The sequence below is a fragment of the Eurytemora carolleeae genome, unplaced genomic scaffold (genome assembly GCF_000591075.1).
Source record: "Eurytemora carolleeae unplaced genomic scaffold, Eaff_2.0 scaffold363, whole genome shotgun sequence".
In the NCBI taxonomy this organism is placed as follows: Eukaryota; Metazoa; Arthropoda; class Copepoda; order Calanoida; family Temoridae; genus Eurytemora; species Eurytemora carolleeae.
Window position 1 is genome coordinate 222,151 of NW_019397289.1, and position 24,262 is coordinate 246,412.

Sequence of the window (24,262 nt, forward strand, 5' to 3'; positions counted from 1 at the left end):
CTGTATAACATTATGTATATTGAGAACCCCTGTATAACAGTATGTATATTGAAAACCCCTGTATAACATTATGTATATTGAGAACCCCTGTATAACAGTATGTATATTGAAAACCCCTGTATAACATTATGTATATTGAGAACCCCTGTATAACAGTATGTATATTGAAAACCCCTGTATAACAGTATGTATATTGAGAACCCCTGTATAACAGTATGTATATTGAAAACCCCTGTATAACAGTATAACAGATGCTAAACTGCCATGTCATCACGTTAAAGAATTTGTTCTCCAATTTTCCAGTAAAATATTCCAAGATATCAACATTAATCATTCCAAAACAAATATAAATTTTTTGATTTTTTATTATAAATAGATTTAAATCAATAAATAAATTAATAAATTAATTCTTCTAATCCTGTTCTAATCATCTAGTTTAAAATGTTGCCAAAGATAAACTGGGCTTCCTTATCCAGAGAAGAAAGTTTGAGCAGCATAAACTGGAGCTCCATAAGAAGGAGCGGCGGGGGCTGCGTAAGAAGGAGCGGGAGCATCATAAGAAGGAACAGAAGATGCGTAAGAGGGGGTAGGAGCTGCGTAAGAGGGGGTAGGAGCTGCATAAGAGGGGGCGGATGGATGATAAGACTCTAGGTACTCCTCACAAATCTACGAGAAAAAACTCCTGATTTGGTTTAGACGTGTTAAACTAATCCTTACCTGTTTGGGAAGAGTAAGAACGGTTTCGGTGCACTCTAGTTTCCCTAGTTCCGATCCACATCTCTCTAGTTCTATCTTCTCCATGGTTGGGTAGGGTAGAGAGATACATTCCTCCGTCTCTACCTCCTGGCATTGAACCCGAGGTAGAGAAACCTTCAAAATGAAAATGGTCATGGTCCAGTCTCAATATAAAAAGATAAGTATTCAATTCATCATAAAATACTCATAGTTTTTTTAAATAAAAGAATAAATACGATGGTAGGCATATTATATCAATATATGGATTGATTGATAGTTTGATGGATTGATTGATAGTTTGATGGACTGATTGGTAGTTTGATGGATTTATGGATTGATTAATAGTTTGATGGATTGATGGATTGATTGATAGTTTGATGGATAGTTTGATGGATGGATTGATAGTTTGATGGATTGATTGATAGTTTGATGGACTGATTGATAGCTTGATGGATTGATTGGTACTTTAGAGGATTTATGAATTGATTGGTAGTTTGATTGATTGATAGTTTGATGGATAGTTTGATGGATTGATTGGTACTTTAATGGTTTGATGGATTGATTGATAGTTTGATGGATGGATTGATAGTTTGATTGATTGACGGATTTCAGATTGATGAAGTATGACTCTGATGAATATAATCCATTGCTCCGTTGAGACGAATATTGCAGGTTTAAGGATGACGGAGCAGGTTCAGATCTTAGATCTGCAGATCATGGTTTGCAACATCTAGCTCCCCCACTCTACTTTAATACGATACGCTAATCATAGTTAACAACACCAAACAGGATATAGTGCAGTTTAATACTGCCGTTTTATTATTATTTATTAAAATATATTGTTAACTTCATTATTATTATTATCATTGTTATCATTGTTACAACTTTCATATGTATTATTTTTATTATTTTAGATTTATTTATTATTGTAGATACACCATCTACACCCTAAGGCCATTTATGACTTTTTATCTATATCATAGGTTTTTCAAAGTCAACGCGGAATGGCTAGGTTATTCGAAAATGCGCCTGATTGGCATGATTTTTTTTATTCATTTAATGAGAAATAGGCCCATACATCTTTCAGGTTTTAATGATATTTTTTAGCTGTACAAATAGGCTTTTTTATTCAAGAAATCGTGGAGCTATGTTTATATTAAAGTTGGAGCTCTTAAATAGTTTTTTAGAATTATTAATTTTTAAAACATAACTCACTGGTTTGTTTTCACATGTTCTGTTAGGAACTGGATACGCTACTGTGACAGGAACACGTGTATCTGATGTACTGGGCTCCTGATAGCAAGTCTAAAATACGCAAATTTTTCCTGATCCAACCTTGTTCTGACGCAATCAAAAGAATATTGAAGTTTTTAATTTGATATAAACTTATTCACATCTTTACAATAAGATAAGTATAATCTTAACACATTAAAAGGAACTGAGTTTTTGCCACTAACCTTAAATTTCCTATCCCTACATCCTTGCAATCTTTAATATTTCAAACTTTGACTATTTAATCTTACAGAATTTATTATTTAGTTTGAGATATCACAGGTCTACGACATCGGGTTGCAAAGATATAGGGTGTGTGGCAAAATCTCATTTTCTTTGCATGGAGATCCACGAAGTAACCAATATAGCCCAAAAAAACCTAATTTAATAATGTTTACTTTAGCAGTTTGATGTTTACAGCTGTAGTTAACACCGTATCCTGGTTGAGGTGGACAGTACGGTTGTATTGTACTCTCTTCACACCTGAAAAGAATTGATTACTTATCTCAAAAAGGAGAAGATGTAGATTTCTCAAATTGTCGCAATTTCAAATTTTCTCATTCGGTTTATCTTTATGTAAACCTTTGATTTTTCAAACTTAGATTATTTGATTTATCTTAAAATGCCTAAAGTCTACAACATTGGGTTGCAAAAATAAAGAGGTTATAAAATCAGTGTGTGCAGCAAAGACTCAATTCTTTTGGAAACACATTAATATTACCGTTTTTCTGATTCCGTCTCAGGAATCTTTTTACGTCATTTATAATAAAAAGACGACAATAGTTTTTTAATTGCATCCTCCTTCTTAGTATACTGATGAAAATCAACTTAGCTTGTATCACATTAAACCTGAACAGTCAGAGCAGTTTGCTTGTCCTCCTGTGTAGTATACTGATAGAAACCAACCTACCAGATATCATATTCAACCTGAGATGGAATTTAAAGAATTTTAGCCGCGGTTTAAATCCGCCAAAATCCGCCAAACCCCGGTTTAAATTTAGCGCCGGCTTAAATCTTGAATCATTTGATACAATTTTATGTGGAACCAACCATATTTAAGCCGTGGCTTAAATTTAAACCGCCGCTCAAATTCTTTAAATTCGGTCACAGGACGGTTTGAGCTTGAGTTTGCTCCTCCTGTGTAGTTTACTGATAGAAACCAATCTACCAGATATCATATTCAACCTGGACGGTTTGAGCTTGAGTTTGCGCTTCCTGTGTAGTTTCCTGATAGAAACCAACCTACCTGATATCATATTCAACCTGGACAGTTTGAGCTTGAGTTTGCTCCTCCTGTGTAGTTTACTGATAGAAACCAATCTACCAGATATCATATTCAACCTGGACGGTCTGAGCAGTTTGCTCCTCCTCCTGTGTGTGTAGTATACTGATAGAAACCAATCTACCTGATATCATATTCAACCTGGACGGTTTGAGCTTGAGTTTGCTCCTCCTGTGTAGTTTACTGATAGAAACCAACCTACCTGATATCATATTCAACCTGGACGGTTTGAGCTTGAGCTTGCTCCTCCTCCTGTGTAGTATACTGATAGAAACCAACCTACCTGATATCATATTCAACCTTGACGGTTTGAGCTTGAGTTTGCTCCTCCTGTGTAGACTGATAGAAACCAGCCTACCTGATATCATATTCAACCTTGACGGGTTTAGCTTGAGTTTGCTCCTCCTGTGTAGATTGATAGAAACCAACCTACCTGATATCATATTCAACCTTGACGGTTTGAGCTTCAGTTTGTTCCTCCTGTGTAGTATACTGATAGAAGCAAACCTCGTTATCCTCCTCCTCTGGGTTCTAGACACAAAATTTCTCATCCCTATATCACTGCAACCTGATAGTTTAAACCTTTGATAATCCAAACTTTGGGTTGTAAAATTAAGGGGTTAGAAAATCAGAGTTTGTGGCAAAGACTCAATTCCTTTAGTTAAAATCTATTTGAGTTCACAACTTTACTGCTATAACATTGTAAAAAGTGGATAAGCGACAATAACAAAATTCTGAAAATTAGCTTGATGAAGATTAATTGCTTTACCTCGGTACAAACAGTTTTAACAATCTTGAAACAATCCTCCTTCATCTCCAATCCTTTGGTTTTTAAATTCAAGGTTGTACAATCCTTCCTTTAAAATATATAATATTACTAGTACTAAACCTTGTACCTGGATATAGGAGTTACTTCCTTTTATACTAACCTACACATCCGTAAAATTGGATTGCAAGATCTGAAGGAAGAGAGAGAAGGAGGAAAGATTATTTGTAAGCATAAGACAAAAAAAAATGAAGGGGGGGAACAGATAAGAAAATAGAATTAAGCAGATAGAAAGATAGGAAGAATGTTAAAACTATCAAAAAGAAAAGTAAGAAAATATAATTAAGAAGAAAAAGAACCCCTTGACCGATTTGCCTCAAATTTTGATAAGGGAACTCAGGAGACCCACGGGAATGTTCTGAGCATAGTTTTTAGCTTTTAAGTTAAGTGGGTTTACTTTTAAAGGGAAAACTAGATAACATATTAATATTCGACCAAGTGCGGGTAAACGGCGGGAGTAACTATGAGTATCCTGGGCAATGCTTATAGAGATGAGGTTAAAAATAGAATAATAAGAAAATTGGAATATGGCAATCAAGTAGAAGACATAATATGAGGAAGGTTTGATATATATAAAAAAAGGATAAGAGAATAGAATATACCGGACAGTTGGAGTACATATTTCTCCTACAACCTCAACCTCTTCTATCCTACACTTTGCCTAAACAAATACAATAAAATAACATTAACAGTTTTTAGAAATTAAATTTAATCTTTTATTTGGTTGCCTTGGTAGGAACATGAACGGGTTTGGGTGGAGAGTAGATAGGATTAGAATGAACAGGATCAACAAGATGAACTGGTTCGATCGGATGAACAGGAGTGGGGACAGCAGGATGAGGGTCAAGTTCGGAAACAGGAGAAGAACTGAAGGTTGGAGTGTAAACAGGAGAAAGGTTTGGAGAGGGAAGATCATGTAAACCTTTGTTTATTATAACACCGGGTACAGCTGCATCCCTGATCCAATATATTTCAGATACAATTCGAAAATATCTTGAAGAAAAGTTTAAACAAAAAAGATTGTTCAGCAATGTGGAACTAATATAAAGAGTTAAACCATTGCAATATTAATTCATCTGATAAACGATGTTAAAGATTTTACGTTTTTATCCCAGCCCATTTTAGCTCGTTTTCATTCAGCAAAAATCAAACATTTGCTTTCTAAAAAAGTTGTAGCTTTTTCAGAAAATTAAAAAAAAATTAAATTAAACTTTAAAAATATCCTAAAAGTAGGAATTATTATCTCCTATTTTATAAAGCCACTAGTTAGAAATATTTGATATTTCTAACTTTGGCAACTAGATCTAGTAAAAAGCTTACAACATCAGGTTCCAAAGATATAGAGTTTCGAAAAATAGTGTTCAATTTCTACGCTGGCAAAACTTTTGTTGAATTTTTAAAAAATGTAATTGGATAGTATTAACTTTTATTGCTTATAAATTTAACAGTTTTAATATATCTAAAAATCCTTTTAAATAATTGATATTTTGGAATTATTTCTCCGATAAAACAATAAATAATAAAACTCTATTTATCTATTTATTTGAACAAATATATTTCCTTGAATCTCTGGATTCTTGAATTCCATCCCCTTGTTGCATCTCTGTGTCTAGGATAAGGGGAGCAGACAACATATCCTCCTCAGGGTGTCCCTGGATACACAGTAAACCAGGCAAAAACAACGCCACCTATATATTTAAACTCTTTTTAACATTTTTTTGGAAAACGAAAACATTTTTCGACAAATTCAATGTTCATCTGGGCCAGTGATCATAATCCAGCATTAGATAATAATATCTTTAATATTTTATAAGATAATATCTTTTCATTTTAACTTTTCTTATATTTTTAAGACTTCATGCTTTAAAGTGATAATTAAGTAACGTTATCACCAAACTTTTTTATAAATATTACATTTTTTAATTGAAATTTTTACTATCATTATTGTAATCATTGTCATCATTTCCGTACACTAAATATACTCTAGTATTACACCGTACACTTAATATACAAGGAGCACATTTATATTACAGTAGTTGATTTATTTAGTAGTTTCTTGGTTTTTTGGATTTATTAATATAATGTAATGTTTTTGCAGGCGAGTTGGCCCAGACCAGACCATATCCACTCTAGATCTTGTTCCAACAACTCATTAAAGAGGGTTTTCGCTGTTAATGAATTTTGTCTTTCATTATTTATTTTTTGACATATTTATTTTTTTACATTTTATCTTTTAAGATTTTATTTTTATTTTAAATCTTGATTTTTTATTTCTCATATATTACGAATTTTCATATTATTTAAATTTAATATTCCGAAGTAAACCAGGATTAGAATGATTGTTTAATTTACAATTAATTTATCCCAACGAAAACTAGGATGGCCATTTTAGGTATTAATGTCCGGTATTCAAAAGTTGTGAATCAAAAATATCCTGGAAACTTAAAGTTCACTTCCGTGGTTCATATTTAACCTTGATGAACATGATGGCTGGAGAATCAAGCCTAAACTAAATTTTCAGACTCGTGAACCTGACCTTTACAAAGAACCCAACCCGGTATATACACATATACATTGATACAACACTGTAGCCAGCAGAATGCATTTGACAGTTATCAAGGGTTGAAGTGCATATTATTTAAACAAGACGGAATTAAGGTTTAAAGTGCATATTATTTAAACAAGACGGAAGGCTGAAACCAAAGTTGTTACTATGCTACCAGAGAAGGGTTGATCTTATCGCTAAGAGAGGAACGGATAGTAGGTATACTCGAGAGGGAGCCTTTCACAAGTTTGCAAACTCTAAATCATAATTGTCACTCCTCTATTCCTCCCCTCCCCCCCCAAAAAAAAAAATTTGATTTGCGTTGTTTGTTTGTTAAACCCATCTGAGCTCAATAGATAATTAAAATTTATAGATGGTCAGAATTTAAAAATTTGCCTTCAAATAATTTCGCAAAATTCTTATTTTTCAAAGAAAAAAAGGTTGCAGAAATTAAAATTTTAAGGTTAAAATAGAATAGTTTTGTCTGATCAAGAAAAATTCCAAGTCTGTATCCTAGTTCTAGTCTGTATCCTAGTTCTAGTCTGTATCCTAGTTCTAGTCTGTATCCTAGTTCTAGTCTGTATCCTAGTTCATAGTCAGTATCCAAGTTCTCTAGTCTGTATCCTAGTTCTAGTCTTATCCAAGTTCTGTATCCTAGTTCTAGTCTGTATCCTAGTTCTAGTCTGTATCCTAGTTCTAGTCTGTATCCTAGTTCATAGTCTGTATCCTAGTTCATAGTCTGTATCCTAGTTCTAGTCTGTATCCTAGTTCTAGTCTCCATTTTTCATAGGTTTCTTTCCTTATTCCAAAAAAAGTAAAAAAACAATTACGTAGTGCTTGTAACGTGCAGGATATGATACCGGAGTATGCAGGATCCTGTATATACTTCCTTTGTTTATCCTACTCCTATCTCCAGGTCTAGTTTCGGGTTGTCTTTCAGCTCTGGTCTAATCCAGCGGCGCCTTATTAGCATATGTACGTGCAATGCAGAAAGTAAAAAGTTATTTTTATCTTCGTAATGCATTCTAGACCTAGAACCAGAAATATCTTTACAATTGGTGCAACTAGGAACGGAAATTTTTCAAAATAATCAAAATATTTTAACGAAGGGACACTTTTGAATTTAGACCTAAATAAGAGTTTTACAGTAACTGATTTAAATCGAATTAAATTAGTTTTGTCAATTCAAAATTTATCAGCTCTGAGCGTAAAAATTTCGATTTTCCAATCTGTGATTACAACGCTTAGTTTAAATAGATCCAGATCGCCAAATTTTCAAGACTGGGTCGACTTTCAAGTGTTGCAACGCCTCGGTCCTTCCCCACTTATACTAGTTCAAAATTTAAAAAACTCTCAAGAAATTGTTTTTAACTTTAGTTTAGGAATCTATTTTCAAAATTATCATTAATTTCAGCATGAGAGCTTGCAACTTTTGGATCATTGTGAGCCAGAAACTTTTCCTGTTGACGGTTAAACCTCAATGGTGCCATGGAATGGGCAAAGTTCTCCGATTTAATGCGACAGTCGATCCTCAATCTAAAAGATTGTCCACTGTGAATCGAGAGAATCCCAATAAAAAGCATTTTTCTTTAGGTTAGACCTGCCTAAAGTGTTTGACCTACAGAGCGTACGTCCCATATCATATTAGATTATCTCCAAGTTTAAACGCCAAAATAAACCCATAATACTCGAAAAAACCTTATTCAATTTTTCAAAATGATTAATTCTTCTAAAATTTTCTGATTAGTCCCCCAAATCGTAATTTAGACCAATTGACGATCGAATATGATGTGGGACACCCTGTATTTCTAATTAAATACTAGTGTTAATATTGATTAATAAACACCGTGTCGAAAATTGTAACCCAACCGTAATATAACTCTTCCTGTAGTTGATAATAAAACACGTTGAAGCACAATTAAATCAAATTAAAAATTTACTGATTCAATATCGTAGAATCTGTTCTTTTAAATGTTATAACGACGGGTTAATTTAACCTATACAGATCATTACGTAACTTCATGTTTAAAACTTTGCACCGTTAAGAAGGTTACTAACTGTCTATCGATAATGAACCATAAACAAAAACACCCATTGTCCCCAATAGTCGTTGTATCATATTTGGTTCATATAAATGGTATGATATTACAGTTGGACCAAACTGTACTTATTCTTGTAAATAGTTGGACCAAACTGTACTTATTCTTGTGAATAGTTGGACCAAACTGTACTTATTCTTGTAAATAGTTGGACCAAAGTTATACCGAAGGCGAACTACCTGTAAATCTTCATAATTTTGGTCGTCTTTATAATCTCATTCTTTATTTGTTCGATTGTACCAATGCATTGTATTCTTGAACCATGCTTCTCTTTCCGTACATGCTATTTCTAGCCCCCCCCCCCCACCAGCACCAACAAAAATCCCCTTATATCAGGATTGACTCCTATTCTGTATCAGGATGGACCACTAAACTACTCCCAGTAAATTTTAAAAAAGATTGATATTTAACCCGGAGAAGTGCAGTGGAATACCTTGGAGCTAACGACGCCCAGATTTATCAAAGCAATGATATCTATGCTATACGTCAAGTGTACTTTTCGAGCTCTTTTATCTGCTCATTCAACCCTTTCTTCCTTTTCCTGGACACTTTTTCTTGGACACTTTTTCCTGGGCACTTTTTCCTGAACACTTTTTCCTGGACAATTTTTCCTGGAAAATTTTTCCTGGGCACATTTTTTCTGAACACTTTTTCCTGGGCAATTTTTCCTGGACACATTTTCCTGGACACTTTTTCCTTGGCACTTTTTTCTGGGCAATTTTTCCTGATAATTTTTCCTAAACTCTTTTTCCTAGACTCTTTTTCCTGGGCAATTTTTCTTGATAATTTTTCCTGGACACTTTTTCCTAGGCAATTTTTCCTGGACAATTTTTCGACATTTTTAAATCCCTTATGAAATCTTTTTTTTAATGGTTTAAAATTTGACAACCAGACGACATAAAAAATGAAAGTTAGCCAGTTTTTCGCGGATTTATCAATAAATTACTTGAAATAACAAATGTTCTCTGTTTGAAAGGAGCTCATGAATTTTAGCCGAGTTTTCTCTTACAAAAGTTATGACCTTAGAGTCATTTAGTGTTTATTTATAGTAACCCGCCCCCCTCCACCCCATTTCACATACAAAAAAAATACTAATCCCAATGTCCCACCCCTCTTTTAAAAATATAGCCCCTATTAGTAAATAAGGAGTTTAAATCCCCATTTCTGAACTCTTTAATCGTAAATAATGCTCCGTCATGCAGTCAAGTGTCATGCAGATATCCTGATTTTTATAGGAATTAATCCATTTTTGTTTTGTTAGATAAATCAGGAAATATGTCCCCTAGGTATATAAAATCAAATCATGCCATGAGTAAAATGATCAGAAAATTTACATTTCTAAAATATTTTGATTGTAATTATTCCATGAAGTGCATGAAGGGGCAGTATTCAAGTATATCCGGATACGAGTTTTCTACATATTTGCATAAATACATGAAGGGGTGGTTTTTTAAAGAAGTTCGGGTTTATTCATCCGGCCTACGGAGTCTAGGAAACATCTGACCTAAAAAATGCAGACCAGAAAATGTCCGGATTCCCTGAAAATGTTTGAATAAGATATATAACCACTCGAACAATGGATTCTCCATTTTCATAAACCGAGACCCCTCCCTTTGGTTCAGTTTATATATATAAATACCTGATTTTGCACTTCATACAAATATCTCTTAAAAGGATCATATTTTTATATAATAGCTGAGCTTTAATTGAAATATGCACGTGCAAATGGTTTTGCATATGTTCTGCAACCTGTGAACAAGTTTGGTAGGTGGAGTAGAGCCCACTGGTTGTATATGGTGTATGTCCTTTAACCTGTAAGGCCTGTGGGTTGCATTATAGGAGCTTATGAATGTAGTTAAAGGTCGGCTGGTTGACGTATCCTTAGCTCAGTTTTGCCGGGACAGCAGCTTAGATATCAGGGTAAAGAACTCATTCGTATACCTAGATCAAGATTTAGTGAAACCATTACTAAAGGGAAAATTATCGTAATTTAAAGAGGCCAACTATGGAAAGTTGGCAATATCTGATTCACAACGGTACCCTTGAAACCTTTATTTGAACAATAATGTGGAGATATTGTCGTTTTTCCTAGTTTAAAAGCGTTTAATTTTAATAATTCCCTTAAAATATCCAAGCCACTTTTTAGAGAATACACAATTAAAAATAATCATTTTTTAAAAGTCCTAAAAGTTAATATCTAATTCATAATTAATAAAACAAACCTAACGACCGTTGTGAATCGAACATCTCCATCTTTGTACGGAGTGTCACTTAACATCATACTTTTTTTATGATTTTTTATGATTTTTAAAGAATTTTTTAGGATTTTTTCTAGGATTTTTTTTAGGATTTTTTAGGATTTTTAGGATTTTTTAGGATTATTGTAAATGCGATTATTGAGCAAACATCATTTTAACTGTAGTAATAGTAAATAATGAACACGTAATGTATCATGACCAATATAATTTTACAGAAGATTACACATCGCATAGTGATTTTATCTGAGGACCTTTCATTGAAAAAGAATGGCATGTCCGATTTACAACGATATCCAATAAACTTTTGTCTTAAACAAAACTGAAAATTGATAATTTACAATTATGGATTTAGTCCGCAGAGACAAAAAAGGAAATTTAATTTAGAATCCAGAATTGAAAACAATCATCTTTAAGCTAGAAAATAGAATATCTCATTCAATTAAAGGTTTAAAGGGTACCGTTGTGATTCGTAAAAGCCACTCTATGAATGAAGGGATACTGCTTGAAGACATCTGGTTTCTTTAATAATCACTTGGTTGATGATTAAAAGTTTATGCTCTCAAGAAATATTTTCTATTGTGCTTTGGTTCCTCTAGATTCAGGTTCTCCTCCCCCCAGGTTCAGGTTCTCCTCCCAACATACAGGTTCAGTAATCTGTTATTTGATACCTCTCACATATAGAAGAATAAGAATATATAAAGGTTAAAATAACAATTAATCAATAAAATCTATACAACTCATATCAAAACATAACAAAATATGGGTGACTTTAAATTTAGATTTCAGAAACGTTTGACAATTCTTTTCTCATTGGAATAGTTTTTGGAGCATTACTTATTCAACCTCTATAAAAGTATATACATGGTATTTTTTTATAAACACCTTGTAAATTTTACAAAGATATTTTGAATGATTGGAACTGTTCAATTCATGTCTCCTTAAAAACCATAATCTCTTTTTTTATTGATTTTCGATACATTTATCAGCTTAAATAGGTAAAAAAGTACAAACTGAGATGTCTAACATTAAATGGTTGAATTTGTACACGTGAAAGGTTAAACATTTATAAAATTGTCAGATTGCAAAATAAAGAATTTGTTTATGAATATTGCAGGGGTTTATATTTTCTTTTAAAATCAACCCCCCCCCCCTTAAAAATAATTTATTTCTCCCAAATGATATATTTGCATGGAGCGCAGTAAAACATTCAGTATTTTCTGCATTAGGGAAAAAATTATTTCTAACGGAAAGTAATGAAGTTTTTATCAACTATCAAAAGGAGTTTAAAATTTGTCTTTTTGATGTCCAATTTTTCATTTTTTCTCTCTTCATTAAAAATTAAGATTATTCTTGGAAATATTTTATTAGATAAAAAAATGGTGAGAAATATTTTATGTACATATTGATTGTTCGTATGTATATATATATATATATATGTATATTACTGGTTCTAAAAAGGGGAAGTTGTGAATACAATTTAAAGCATACAAATGCTCTGTAACATACTACTATCACGACAATCTTGTAATGAGGTTTATTCTTCAATATTCAAGATCATTATTGAGTTTTGTCCATTACTTCCAGGGATTGGGTTGACATTTAAACTATATAATCTTTAAATGTCAATAAAAAAAATATTTTGTCTCTTCTGCATCCACCAGTTCTAACCTTTCATAATAATACCGCAGTTCAATACTCCACCCTTAGATATGTACTTTGATCCAACTAACCATAGTTCAATATACTCAATACAGATACATAGATATATCCTAATCCAACCATAGTTCAATACTGGATACAGATACATAGATATATCCTGATCCAATCATAGTTCAATTCTCCATACAGATACATAGATATATCCTGATCCAACCAACATAGTTTAATACTCCATACAGATACATAGATATATCCTGATCCAACCATAGTTCAATTCTCCATACAAATACATAGCTATATCCTGATCCAACCATAGTTTAATACTTCATACAGATACATAGATATATCCTGATCCAACCAAAGTTCAATACTCCATACAAATACATAGATATATCCTGATCCAACCATAGTTTAATACTTCATACAGATACATAGATGTATCCTGATCCAACCAACCATAGTTCAATACTCCATACAAATACATAGATATTTCCTGATCCAACTAACCATAGTTCAATAATCCACCCAGATACATAGATATATCCTGATCCAACCAACCATAGTCCAATTCTCCATACAGATACAATACATAGATGTTTCCTGATCCAACCAACCATAGTTCAATACTCCATACAGATACATAGATATATCCTGATCCAACCAACCATAGTTCAATACTCCATACAAATACATAGATATTTCCTGATCCAACTAACCATAGTCCAATACTCCATACAGATACAATACATAGATGTTTCCTGATTCAACCAACCATAGTTCAATACACCATACAGATACAATACATAGATGTATCCTGATTCAACCAACCATAGTTCAATAATCCATACAGATACATAGATACATCCTGATCCAACCATAGTTTAATTCTCCATACAGAATACAGATACATAGAAATATCCTGATCCAACCATAATTCAATACTCCACCCAGATACATAGATACATCCTGATTAACAAATGTTAGCACTCAATTCGCATACATAGATTTATCATGATCCAACCAATCCTAGTTTTGTATTCACCTCTGATGCATTGTCGCTTCCTGATAACCCTACTATAGCTCTATCAAACTTAACTCAAATCAAACCAGGAAAATAAAAAATATTTCAAATGTCATTCAATAAACAACACATGTATTTATTTATCTATTGTCTAAACTATAAGCTATTTTCAATACTAAACCTATCCCCCCCATAACCTTTATTTATAATTCGTTCAAAAACCGTATTCTTTCCTCTCCTTTCAAGCTTATTAAACCCTAAAATTGGTAGTTTATAACTGGTTAGGATTAACATGATTTATGGGTTTTTAGTTTAGATTTCTTATCAGTAAGTGCATTAAAGTATAATGTCTCAGCAGGTTTGTCCCAAATATAATCTTAACCCATCAAGACTTATTTTAAAAACTTCCGGGTAAATAAAACGAGTCTATTCTGGAACCTCTCCCCCCCCCGTCCCCTCCCCTCAAGGCCTAGTTCATCACTGAACCCAAAAGTTCCTGACATTTAAAAATAAGTCTCGCCACCCTGTCTCTCCTCTTTGTAATAATAATAATATTAACCCCTTGTATTCCTACTTCCCGTTACCCTCTTTTTCATCCTTTACCTTGTCTTCTTCCTCTTCCTCCTTTTCCTCATCATCTTCCTTCTTTCCCTTCTTAACCTTTTCCTCCTCCAACCCCTTTTCCTCCTCCTCTTCCTTCTTTTCTTCTCATCCTTTTCCTCATCCACTTCCTTCTCTGCCTTTCTTGCATCTTTCTCCTTTTTCTACTCCTTCTACTCTTGCTCCTCTTCTCAGCCCCTCTTACTCCACCACCACCTTCACCTCCTCGAACTCCTCCTGCTTCTCCTCCTCCAGCCCTCCCCCCCTCTTTCTCAACCATAACTTCCTCCTCCACTATTAGCTCCTCCTCTTACTTCTAATATATGATTGTTTAGATGTTGGTCCTGGTTCAACTCAGTTTTCTTCTAGTTCTAGCTGCTGGAGATCCTTCTCTTTCCGGCACAGCTCTCAGGTAATTCGAGACCCGCGGTTGGGAGGTTAGAGGGTCGTGAGGTCAGGGCGTGGGAGGCCAGTAGGTTAGTAGCTGAATTGGGGGGAGGTCAGGGGGCTGGAGGTCAGATGGTGGGAGGTTCTAGGGTCGGGAGGTAAATGGGTAGGAGGTCAGAGGGTCAGGAAGTCAGAGGGTCAGGAGGTCAGAGGGTCAGGAGTTCAGAGGGTCAGGAGTTCAGAGGGTTGGGAGGTCAGTGGTTCAGGAGGTCCGAGAGTCAGGAAGTCTGAGGGCTGGGAGGTCAGAGGGTCAGGAGGTCAAAGGGTCATGAGTTCAAGGGGTCAGGAGGTCAAAGGGCCAGGAGGTCAAAGAATCAGGAGGTCTGAGGGTCAGGAAGTTCGAGGGTCGAGAGGTCAGAGTGTCAGGAGGTCAGATGGTCGGCTTATTGGTAAGTCAGAATTACTGGATGTTGGAAGGTTGGAAGGTCCACAGGTTAAATGTCTTTAGGTAAGAGGATGCCATAGTAGTCTTTACATAATAGTTATTAAAGCATTTTCTCCTTAGATCTGAAATAGAAGATGCTGCACGAGATAGTCGGCAGCTAGCAGATGATCTGGCAGGTATGCTGGCCAGGTTGGAGGGGGAGGAGGAACAGGAGGAGCAGGTTCAGGTTGAAGTTCTAGAAGAAAACTCCGAGGTTGAAGAAGCACTGAAAGACATGATAGCCAGGTAATCAGGCAGCGTGAAAAAATATAAAATTATAAAATTATAAATAAAACTGGCTCAATCTTAGGATTGAAAAGTTAGCTGAGATCACGGAAAAGGGGAGCGATGGAAATCTTGAAGGTAAATAAATTCTATTATTTTTTGAGGTAGGTCTATAAGAAAGGTGTAAAATTAAGTCTGGGAATAAACAAACCCGTAGGAGAAGGTTAGGCTCAGGTTCAGATTTTAAGGATAAGAAAATCACAAGTTTATGAAAAGGGTAAAGGCACGAAAAAAAATGTTTGGGAAAAAAGATTAAGGTTTTAGGAAAATAAGGGTTCAGGTTTAGCTATGGAAAAAAGAGTGTTTAGATAAGTAAATCATGATTAAGTTTCTAAAATATAAAATTAGCGCCAGGTTTGTTACTTAATTCTAAAGATCATAAATGAACTTTCATTTCCTGACTCCCCAAGAACATGCAAGCAAAGCTAAAACCTGACGGATAGCTCAAACCTTGCAAATCTAGATTTATTCAAGGAAATTGCATAATAATTATAAACTAGAATTCAATTAACCTTTTTTTTACAAAATAATTTAAATTATATTAGGATTACAGGGCGCTTCACGTCCATCTTTTTTGGTAATAATCTGATCTTTCTGCAAGCCTTAGAATAAAACCAATTAGAAATTTTACAGATTTTTTTGGTTTTACTGCCAGATTTTCAAAATTACTTTTTGGCAATTTTATTTTATTTTCATTGATACAAGTTTTGTTTTAAATGTAGATTATAAAACGATTGTTTCCAGTTGAGAAGGAGAGAGCTGAGGAAGAAGAGCTTAAACAAACCTTGCAGGAGCTGGAGACTGTAGCAAAGGTGGGATCTGTGGAATAGATTATTTTTACAGGATATATTGTATTCCAGACAAGTATTTCCTTTTTCTCAAAATGTTAAAAAAATATTATATTTTATTTTCATATTTTTAAAGAACAAAACATTTCCCCAAACTTTTGATTCAAACTTTGGCTATTAGATTTTGCAGAATTCTGGCAAAATGTGAAATATTAGATTATAAATTGAAAATTTTATATATGAAAGTTTTTTTTTCATTTTTTCTTTTTGATCTTTTTCAAATTATAAGTTTTTTTTAGGAAATTGAGATAGTTGCTGCTACTAGTGATGGCGCTGATACTGCAACCATAGAACAAATGGCAAAGATCATTCAGGAGGTGTCTGGTAGGATCAAGGACGTGGAAGAGTCCAGCAAGCAGGAGAAGAAGGAGGAGAAGAAGGAGGAGAAGAAGGAAGAGAAGAAGGAGGAAAAAGAGAAAAAGATCCTTGAGATAAAGGATCTTCTAGATCAGTTCAGTAATTACGAGGATGAACCCATCAAATCAACAACTTCAACTTCAGATGATGTTGAGGACTATGAGGATGATGAGAATGATGACGACGATGATGAGAAGGGGGAGGAAACTGATGGGGATAAAAAGGTTGCAGAACTTCTTAAAGATTTCCTAAGCAAAGATAAGAAAACTGAGAAGGATCCAAGGAAACCCAAACAGCTTGATGAGGGTTTGTTAGAAGATGTTTTCTACGATGAAGATGAAGGATCTCCATCAGACCAGAATCAAGACGTAAACGAAGATGAAGGATCTCCACCAGACCAGAATCAAGAAGTAAATGAAGAGGTGGAGGAGAGAAACGAAACTAAAGAGGAGAACGTAGGTTCTGACGGAAATGAAGTTTACGGTTCAAGTTCTAAGGTTGAGTCCACACCTAAAAAGATTGAAAAAGAAGAACCCAAGGAGATATGTGAAACCGTAAACCAATCTAACAGAGCACAGGTACAAATATTATTGTTTTTTTAATTTAAATCTAAAAAGTATCCTTAAAAATATTTCCATTGTTTAGATTTGTACCCCAGGGTTTAAAAACAAGGATTCAACTGTTCAGTTCTATACATACAAACCAGTTCAGTCTCAATACTGCTTCAATGTGTAAGTTTTCTTTTCGTGTATGGATCTGTAAGGTTAGGACTTCTTCATGGTTATTGCATTGCAAATGTCACTTTTTAATTTACCATTGGCCTGTTTGTGTATTCAGCCTTAATCAGAAAGAGTGAAATAGATTGCCTAACCTAAAACTGATTGTAATTTCAAGTGACCCTTCATGCAAAGATGGCAATGCCTGATTCACAACGGTACCCTTGAAAGCTTTGTTTGATACAGTATGAATTATGTATCAATGCTATAATTTTAGACTGATTATTTTTATTCGTGGGTTTTCTACAAAAGAGACTTGTGCATTACTTCTGTAGGAAAACATAAAAGAATTATCATATTTGAACACTCTTGAAACGACCATACTCTCCACATTATTGATGAGATAAAGGATCAAGAGTACCACTGTGATTCGTTTAAAAATACGTTTACAGTCCCTTTAAAATGCGTGTACAACTCCTTTAAAATACGTTTTCAACCCCTTTAAAATACGTTTACAACCCCTTTAAAATACGTGTACAACCCCTTTAAAATACGTTTACATCCCCTTTAAAATATGTTTACAACCCTTTTAAAATATGTTTACAACCCCTTTAAAATATGTTTACAACTCATTTAAAATACGTTTACAACCCCTTTAAAGTACGTTTCCAACCCCTTTAAAATACGTTTACAACCACTTTAAAATACGCTTACAATCCCTTTAAAATACTTTTACAACCCCTTTAAAATACGTTTACAACCCCTTTAAAATACGTTTACTACTCCTTTAGAATATGTTTACAATCACTTTAAAATACGTTTTCAACCCCTTTAAAATTCGTTCACAACCCCTTTAAAAAACGTTTACAACCCCTTTAAAATACGTTTACAACCCCTTTAAAATACGTTTACAACCCCTTTAAAATACCTTTACAACCCCTTTAAAATACGTTTACAACCCCTTTAAAATACGCTTACAACCCCTTTAAAATACCTTTACAACTGCTTTAAAATACGTTTACAACCCCTTTAAAATACGTTTACAACCCCTTTAAAACACGTTTACAACTCCTTTAAAATACGTTTACAACCCCTTTAAAAGTAAGATAATGAAATGACCGGGGCACTTGTAACGATAGAAAAGTTTTACTCCGAAAAAGTATTGTTATAAAGATGATAGTCTGGATCATATTTGGTTCTATTAATCTTAATAAAATCTTTTTTGACATCTTATATTTTTACAGAACTACAACCGTGTGTGAAGAACGGAAGCAGAGTGTTTCGAAGGAAATATGTGTTTATGAGTATCAACAAAAAGAAGTAAGATTTCCAACAGTAATATTTTGGTTTCAGAATTCAATGAAAATTCTCTTAATTCAATGGGATTTTCCCCCTATTTAAAGATACTCATAAAAACCCCATTTTTGAGATTTGGAACACAACCAAATTATTCTGCTTCTCGGAATACTTAAAAGTTTCAGCGAAAATTTCTATAACTTAATAATAAAGCTAAAAGATCAATAAACTTTTTTCGTAGATATATTTACGGTAAGTTGTTCATAAGAAACAATTATTAAGAAAACAAAATCAAAAATAGTGATAATTAAACGGACTGAAAGCGTAATTTCAAGTGATTAAAAATGTGGAAGATAACGTCGTTTTCCTCACCTTAAAAGTGTTTAATTCTGATAATTTCTCCATTGGTTCTTATAACGATGAACTTGGGCATTGCCATCTTGGCATGGAGGGGAACCAGGGGGCGGAAACGTCATGTGTGTGTGTCTGTACCAAAAGAGTGTGTGTAAAGATTAGCGTACTGTCTGCAAAGCAGTGCGACTGGCTTTCTCATGCCAGACCAGTGCCATTTCCTTTCCCTTTATTCCTATTCCCTGTAGGGGAACTTCTAATTACGCTTAAGGACTTAAGTTTATCAAAAACTGCCATGAAGCATAACAAAATCTCAGAAACAACCTGACGCTGTATGATTCGAAAATTTATGTATTATGTTTACTTGAGATGGTTGAGCAGTAAGCCTTTCCTTTAAATCCCTCAAACTAACTGTAAATGAAATTATAAAAGGTTAAAATGTGCTAAAAGAATTGTCAGCATTTTCAAGTTCGTGATTCAGTGCAGATTTTTAGCACTTGTTTGGTTGGGTTGCTCTATTTTTTGGTCTCCGTGCTGCATAAACTAAATACCACTGGGGGATGTTCATGTTTGGATTCGATCTGTACAATTTGTATATTCCATATACCAAACAAGCTTGATGTACCATTATGGGGTTTGTGTATCAAAAACAAACTGTTTGGTATTGTGTATCAGAATCAAGTTGCATGGTCTAAAAGATTTTTTTCTAGGGTATTTAATACAAGTAGTTTGGGCCTAGTGTATCAGATACAAGTATTTTGGTCTGTTGTAGGATACAATTTGTTTGGTATACTGTATTAAATACAAGTTGTTTGGCCTACTGTATCTGGTACAAGTATAGTTTTGTCTAGTGTATCCGATACAAGTATAATTTGGTCTAGTGTATCCGATACAAGTATGATTTGGTCTAGTGTATTCGATACAAGTATAGTTTTGTCTAGTGTATCCGATACAAGTATGATTTGGTCTAGTGTATCCGATACAAGTATCGTTTTGTCTATTGTATGTTTTATTTATTTAATTTCAGGTAATTGCTCCAGCTCATCTTGCAGAGATTGGATTTGAACGAAAACTTGAAACACTTTCAATTTCTAAATGTGAAAAGAAATATGTAAAAGATGGATACAAGGTGAATGTTTATCAATACAGATTTTGTTTTTAAAGAAATAATAAAACTTCCTCGACCGAAACCGAGCTTAATAAGTTAATATGTTTACATCCGGAGTTTCTCCAACACAATATTCAAATAATTATTTTAAATATTTTAGGAGAAAGAAGAAGAAAGCTGTTATCTAAGCCCTGTTGATGTACCATACAGGAGAGAAACTAAACAATTCGTTTATTCCCAATCTTTGAAAAATAGAATTTAGAATTCAACCTAAACGAATTAGATAATTTAATTGGAATAAAAATCCTTTTTTTTAATTCAAAAATTTAGGACGGATTTGATAGTTTATTCTTCTCTAGACTTCCTACAGTTACTGCAAGAATTGAAGATTTCATTGAGCTTTCAGCTCCGGTCCCAGAGAAGCACTGCAGGCTTGTCAAATATGATGTTCCTGAAGTAGTTTGCAAGGTAAGGTTTTCAGAGTTAGGTTTGCAAGGTGAAGTTGGCTAAGTAAGGTTTGCAGAGAAAGGTTTTCAAGGTAAGGTTTACAAGGTTAGGTTTGCAAGGTAAGGTTTGCAAAGTTAGGTTTACAAGGTAAAGTTGGCTAAGTAAGGTTTGTTTGGCAAGGTTTGCAGAGAAAGGTTTTCAAGGTAAGGTTTACAAAGTTAGGTTTGAAAAGTAAGATTTGCAAAGTAAGGTTTACAAGGTAAAGTTGGCTAAGTAAGGTTTGTTGGGTAAGGTTTTCAAGGGAGTGTTCGCGAAAAATTATAAGGTGTGTGAGCCAAACCCGAATCGAATTTAAAAATTGAATTAATTTTTTCATCTGATCATTTCGGGTTTAGTCCCAACTCCCTATAAGTTTTCCCAAAGACTCCCTTAAAACCTTTAAGTTGTGTGTACGAGGCTGACTATAAACAGGCGGAGTGTGGAGAGGGGGGGGGAGGGGTAAAGTTGTCTTGGTGCAAGATATAGAAGCTTGATATCAAGTCAAACTGTTTTTATTGGCCCCCAAATTAAACCTGAATTATAAGTTAATATATAGCATATGGTTTAATCAAGGATCAAGAGTTCATAAACACACCAAGAGAAACGCCTGATTTTGTCGATATTACAACCTGAACCGGAAATCTAAGATCGTAGAAAATAAAACGAAATAAAATTTTTGAAACCTCCCTCGCTCATGCATATTTTATTTTAAAAGTTCAAAAGAATGACCATTGCTTGTGGAGCTACGTTCTATGTCAGTACAGATGTATGGATCTATTTTCTATGTAGGCCCTATGTCTATATATATGAAGATAGGTCTTTATTTACAGAGGCATATATGCTAGGTACTATGTCAGTATCTCGGTATAGTTGGAGCTAGGTCCTATGTCAGTATCTAGGTATATATGGAGCTAGGTCCTATGTCGATATCTAGGTATGTATATGGAGCTAGGTCCTATGTCGGTATCTAGGTATACATGAAGCTTGGTCCTATGTCGGTATCTAGGTACATGTGGAGCTAGGTCCTATGTCGGTATCTAGGTATATATGGAGCTAGGTCCTATGTCAGTATCTAGGTATATGTGCCAAACTATATAGTTTGAGTAGGTTTATGTGCAAGGATTTACTGGGATAAAGATCTTATCAGGTTTATTTTACTTTTATACTCCATCAAGGCTTTATCCTGCGTCCTCTTATAAATATGAATACAGGGTGTCCTAGGATAAATTTGATCAGGGTGTAATAAAATAATAGAGTTTCCAAATAGCACATATGTAACATGGTGTCCTAGAATAGTGAACTCTAGAAGGGTGTCCTAGAATAGAGAACTCTAGAAGGGTGTCTTAGAATAGAGAACTCTAGCAGGGTGTCCTAGAATAGTGAACTCTAGAAGGGTGTCCTAGAATAGTGAACTCTAGCAGGGTGTCCTAGAATAGTGAACTCTAGAAGGGTGTCCTAGAATAGTGAACTCTAGCAGGGTGTCCTAGAATAGTGAACTCTAGAAGGGTGTCCTAGAATAGTGAACTTTAGCAGGGTGTCCTAGAATGGTGAACTCTAGAAGGGTGTCCTAGAATAGTGAACTCTAGAAGGGTGTCCTAGAATAGTGAGCTCTAGAAGGGTGTCCTAGAATAGTGAACTCTAGCAGGGTGTCCTAGAATAGTGAACTCTAGAAGGGTGTCCTAGAATAGTGAACTCTAGAAGGGTGTCCTAGAATAGTGAACTCTAGAAGGGTGTCCTAGAATAGTGAACTCTAGAAGGGTGTCCTAGAATAATGAGCTCTAGAAGGGTGTCCTAGAATAGTGAACTCTAGCAGGGTGTCCTAGAATAGTGAACTCTGGTGTCCTAGAATAGTGAACTCTAGAAGGGTGTTTTAGAATAGAATAGAGAACTCTAGAAGGGTGTCCTAGAATAAATTTACTTAGGCAAGATGGAATATTAGAAAATATCTGAATATTTCTTGTAAATGCAATGAATCCAACTAATGTAAGGTATTATGTTTAGGAAGTAGTAAACAAGGAGTGTGTAACCCTGCAGCACCTGGAGAAGGACAGTGTGAAAGGAGAAGTCTCAAATGTCGTCTTAGATCCTAGAGGAGATTGTGAATATAGAGAACTGGAACAGGAAACTCAGGTTTACACTTAACTACTAGAAATTATTTATGATGGATATTAACAAACGGTGCTGCGACAATTTCTGCAATTACCATTTGATCTAGGGCTGTTTTCATTATTGCCTTTTATCTATGAACCTTTTTTTCTAAAAGGGGCTAGGCTTTTTAAAGCATCGGATGGTTTTGGTTTAGAGTAAATACCAGTCAGACTGCAGGATCTTAATCAACACCGGAACTGTATTAAGTTTAAAAACCTGATAATTCCGAAATTTATTCTGTGAATCACAAATATGTAAAACTAGCTGAAGAGCCTGGCGTTGCCTGTGGCAAAAAAAATCAGCCCATTCGGTCCAACCGTTTGGCCGGCCAGAGGGAACATATATACGAATGTCCTGATTTAATATATAGATTGTCAATTTATAATCCATAACTAACCTCACTCAGACCCGTCTTTCCTGAAATATTAGATAACAATGAAATTTCGTTCACAGAAGAGGTTTGCAACAGTTTTTCAAATGTATAAATTGCCAAAAAAAAGTTCAAATTAGAATATACGAAATACAAAATAGATTTTGTATTTTATGAGAAAACAAAGGGAATCCGCGAACAAAAATATCTTATGCAATAAGAAATAAAATTGGTTTTGCCAACTACTAAAGTTTTTATTTAGGTGTGTACTCTGGAGCAAACTGTTATCCGTCCTAGATACTCCAACCTACCTCAGTATGCAGGATACAGTGGGTAATCTAGCCCGAATCCTGACATGGACCAGGTTAACATAGATCACAACCAGGAACGAAGCAGGATAACCTAGCTCACAACCAGACATGGACCAGGGTAACCTAGCTCACCAGAAATGGAGCAAAGTAACCTAGCTAACAACCAGACCTGGAGCAGGTTAACCTAGCTCACAACCAGACATGGAGCAGGGTAACCAGCTCACAACCAGACATGGAGAAGGGTAACCTAGCTCACAACCAGACATGGAGCAGGGTAACCTAGCTCACAACCAGACACGGAGCAGGGTAACCTAGCTCACAACCAGACAGAAATCACCCTTAGGTCACCACACCAGACATTGAGCAGGGTAACCTGGCTCACAACCTGGCATGGAATTGGAACAGTTTAAGCTAACTCAAACCCAGACCTGGATCAGGGTAACCTAGCTCCAAACCAGACATTGAAAAATGATCTTTCTGCATGATATGTGTCTTCTCAGGTCCAAGGTTTGCAAAACATTAAACTTGCTCCCTATATAGAGGAGAATAGAAGGAATGAACTACTCCCTGAGCTGAAGAACAAAACTTTTCAAAACGTGAAGAAAAAGAAATCGAATACAATTTTACGATTTTATTTGCTGTTTATTTTATGTTTTTATAATACTTGATGAGTTTAATAGTTTAAGGTCCAGAATAATGTAATATCGTATAATAATTAAAAATGTTATATTTCACCAAAACTATATTAATTGTTATTTCTAAGTATCTGTTGAGCACTGTTAAATGCAAATATCCCTAAAATAATGTCTTTCCAAGTT

The 24,262-nt window shown here is 34.5% G+C and overlaps 2 protein-coding genes across 2 annotated transcripts; one reads left to right on the forward strand and one right to left on the reverse strand.

Moving 5' to 3' along the window:
- Nucleotides 1–349: 349 nt before the first annotated feature.
- LOC111713299 (uncharacterized) lies at nucleotides 350–6,653 on the reverse strand. The gene is made up of 10 exons (XM_023488136.1): nucleotides 6,589–6,653; nucleotides 5,676–5,803; nucleotides 4,844–5,072; nucleotides 4,718–4,776; nucleotides 4,059–4,146; nucleotides 3,723–3,820; nucleotides 2,406–2,490; nucleotides 1,951–2,040; nucleotides 718–870; nucleotides 350–666 (listed from the first exon to the last, which is right to left on the reverse strand). The coding sequence occupies exons 1-10, from the start codon at nucleotides 6,598–6,600 to the stop codon at nucleotides 469–471; spliced, it is 1,140 nt and encodes a 379-aa protein (XP_023343904.1). The 5' UTR covers nucleotides 6,601–6,653; the 3' UTR covers nucleotides 350–468.
- A 3,932-nt stretch (nucleotides 6,654–10,585) lies between these two features.
- Nucleotides 10,586–24,024, forward strand: LOC111713295 (glutamic acid-rich protein). The gene is made up of 13 exons (XM_023488131.1): nucleotides 10,586–10,679; nucleotides 14,633–14,709; nucleotides 15,250–15,414; nucleotides 15,479–15,531; nucleotides 16,198–16,265; nucleotides 16,541–17,236; nucleotides 17,304–17,389; nucleotides 18,619–18,694; nucleotides 20,049–20,150; nucleotides 20,290–20,339; nucleotides 20,489–20,597; nucleotides 22,617–22,745; nucleotides 23,396–24,024. The coding sequence occupies exons 1-13, from the start codon at nucleotides 10,605–10,607 to the stop codon at nucleotides 23,468–23,470; spliced, it is 1,761 nt and encodes a 586-aa protein (XP_023343899.1). The 5' UTR covers nucleotides 10,586–10,604; the 3' UTR covers nucleotides 23,471–24,024.
- Nucleotides 24,025–24,262: the final 238 nt, after the last annotated feature.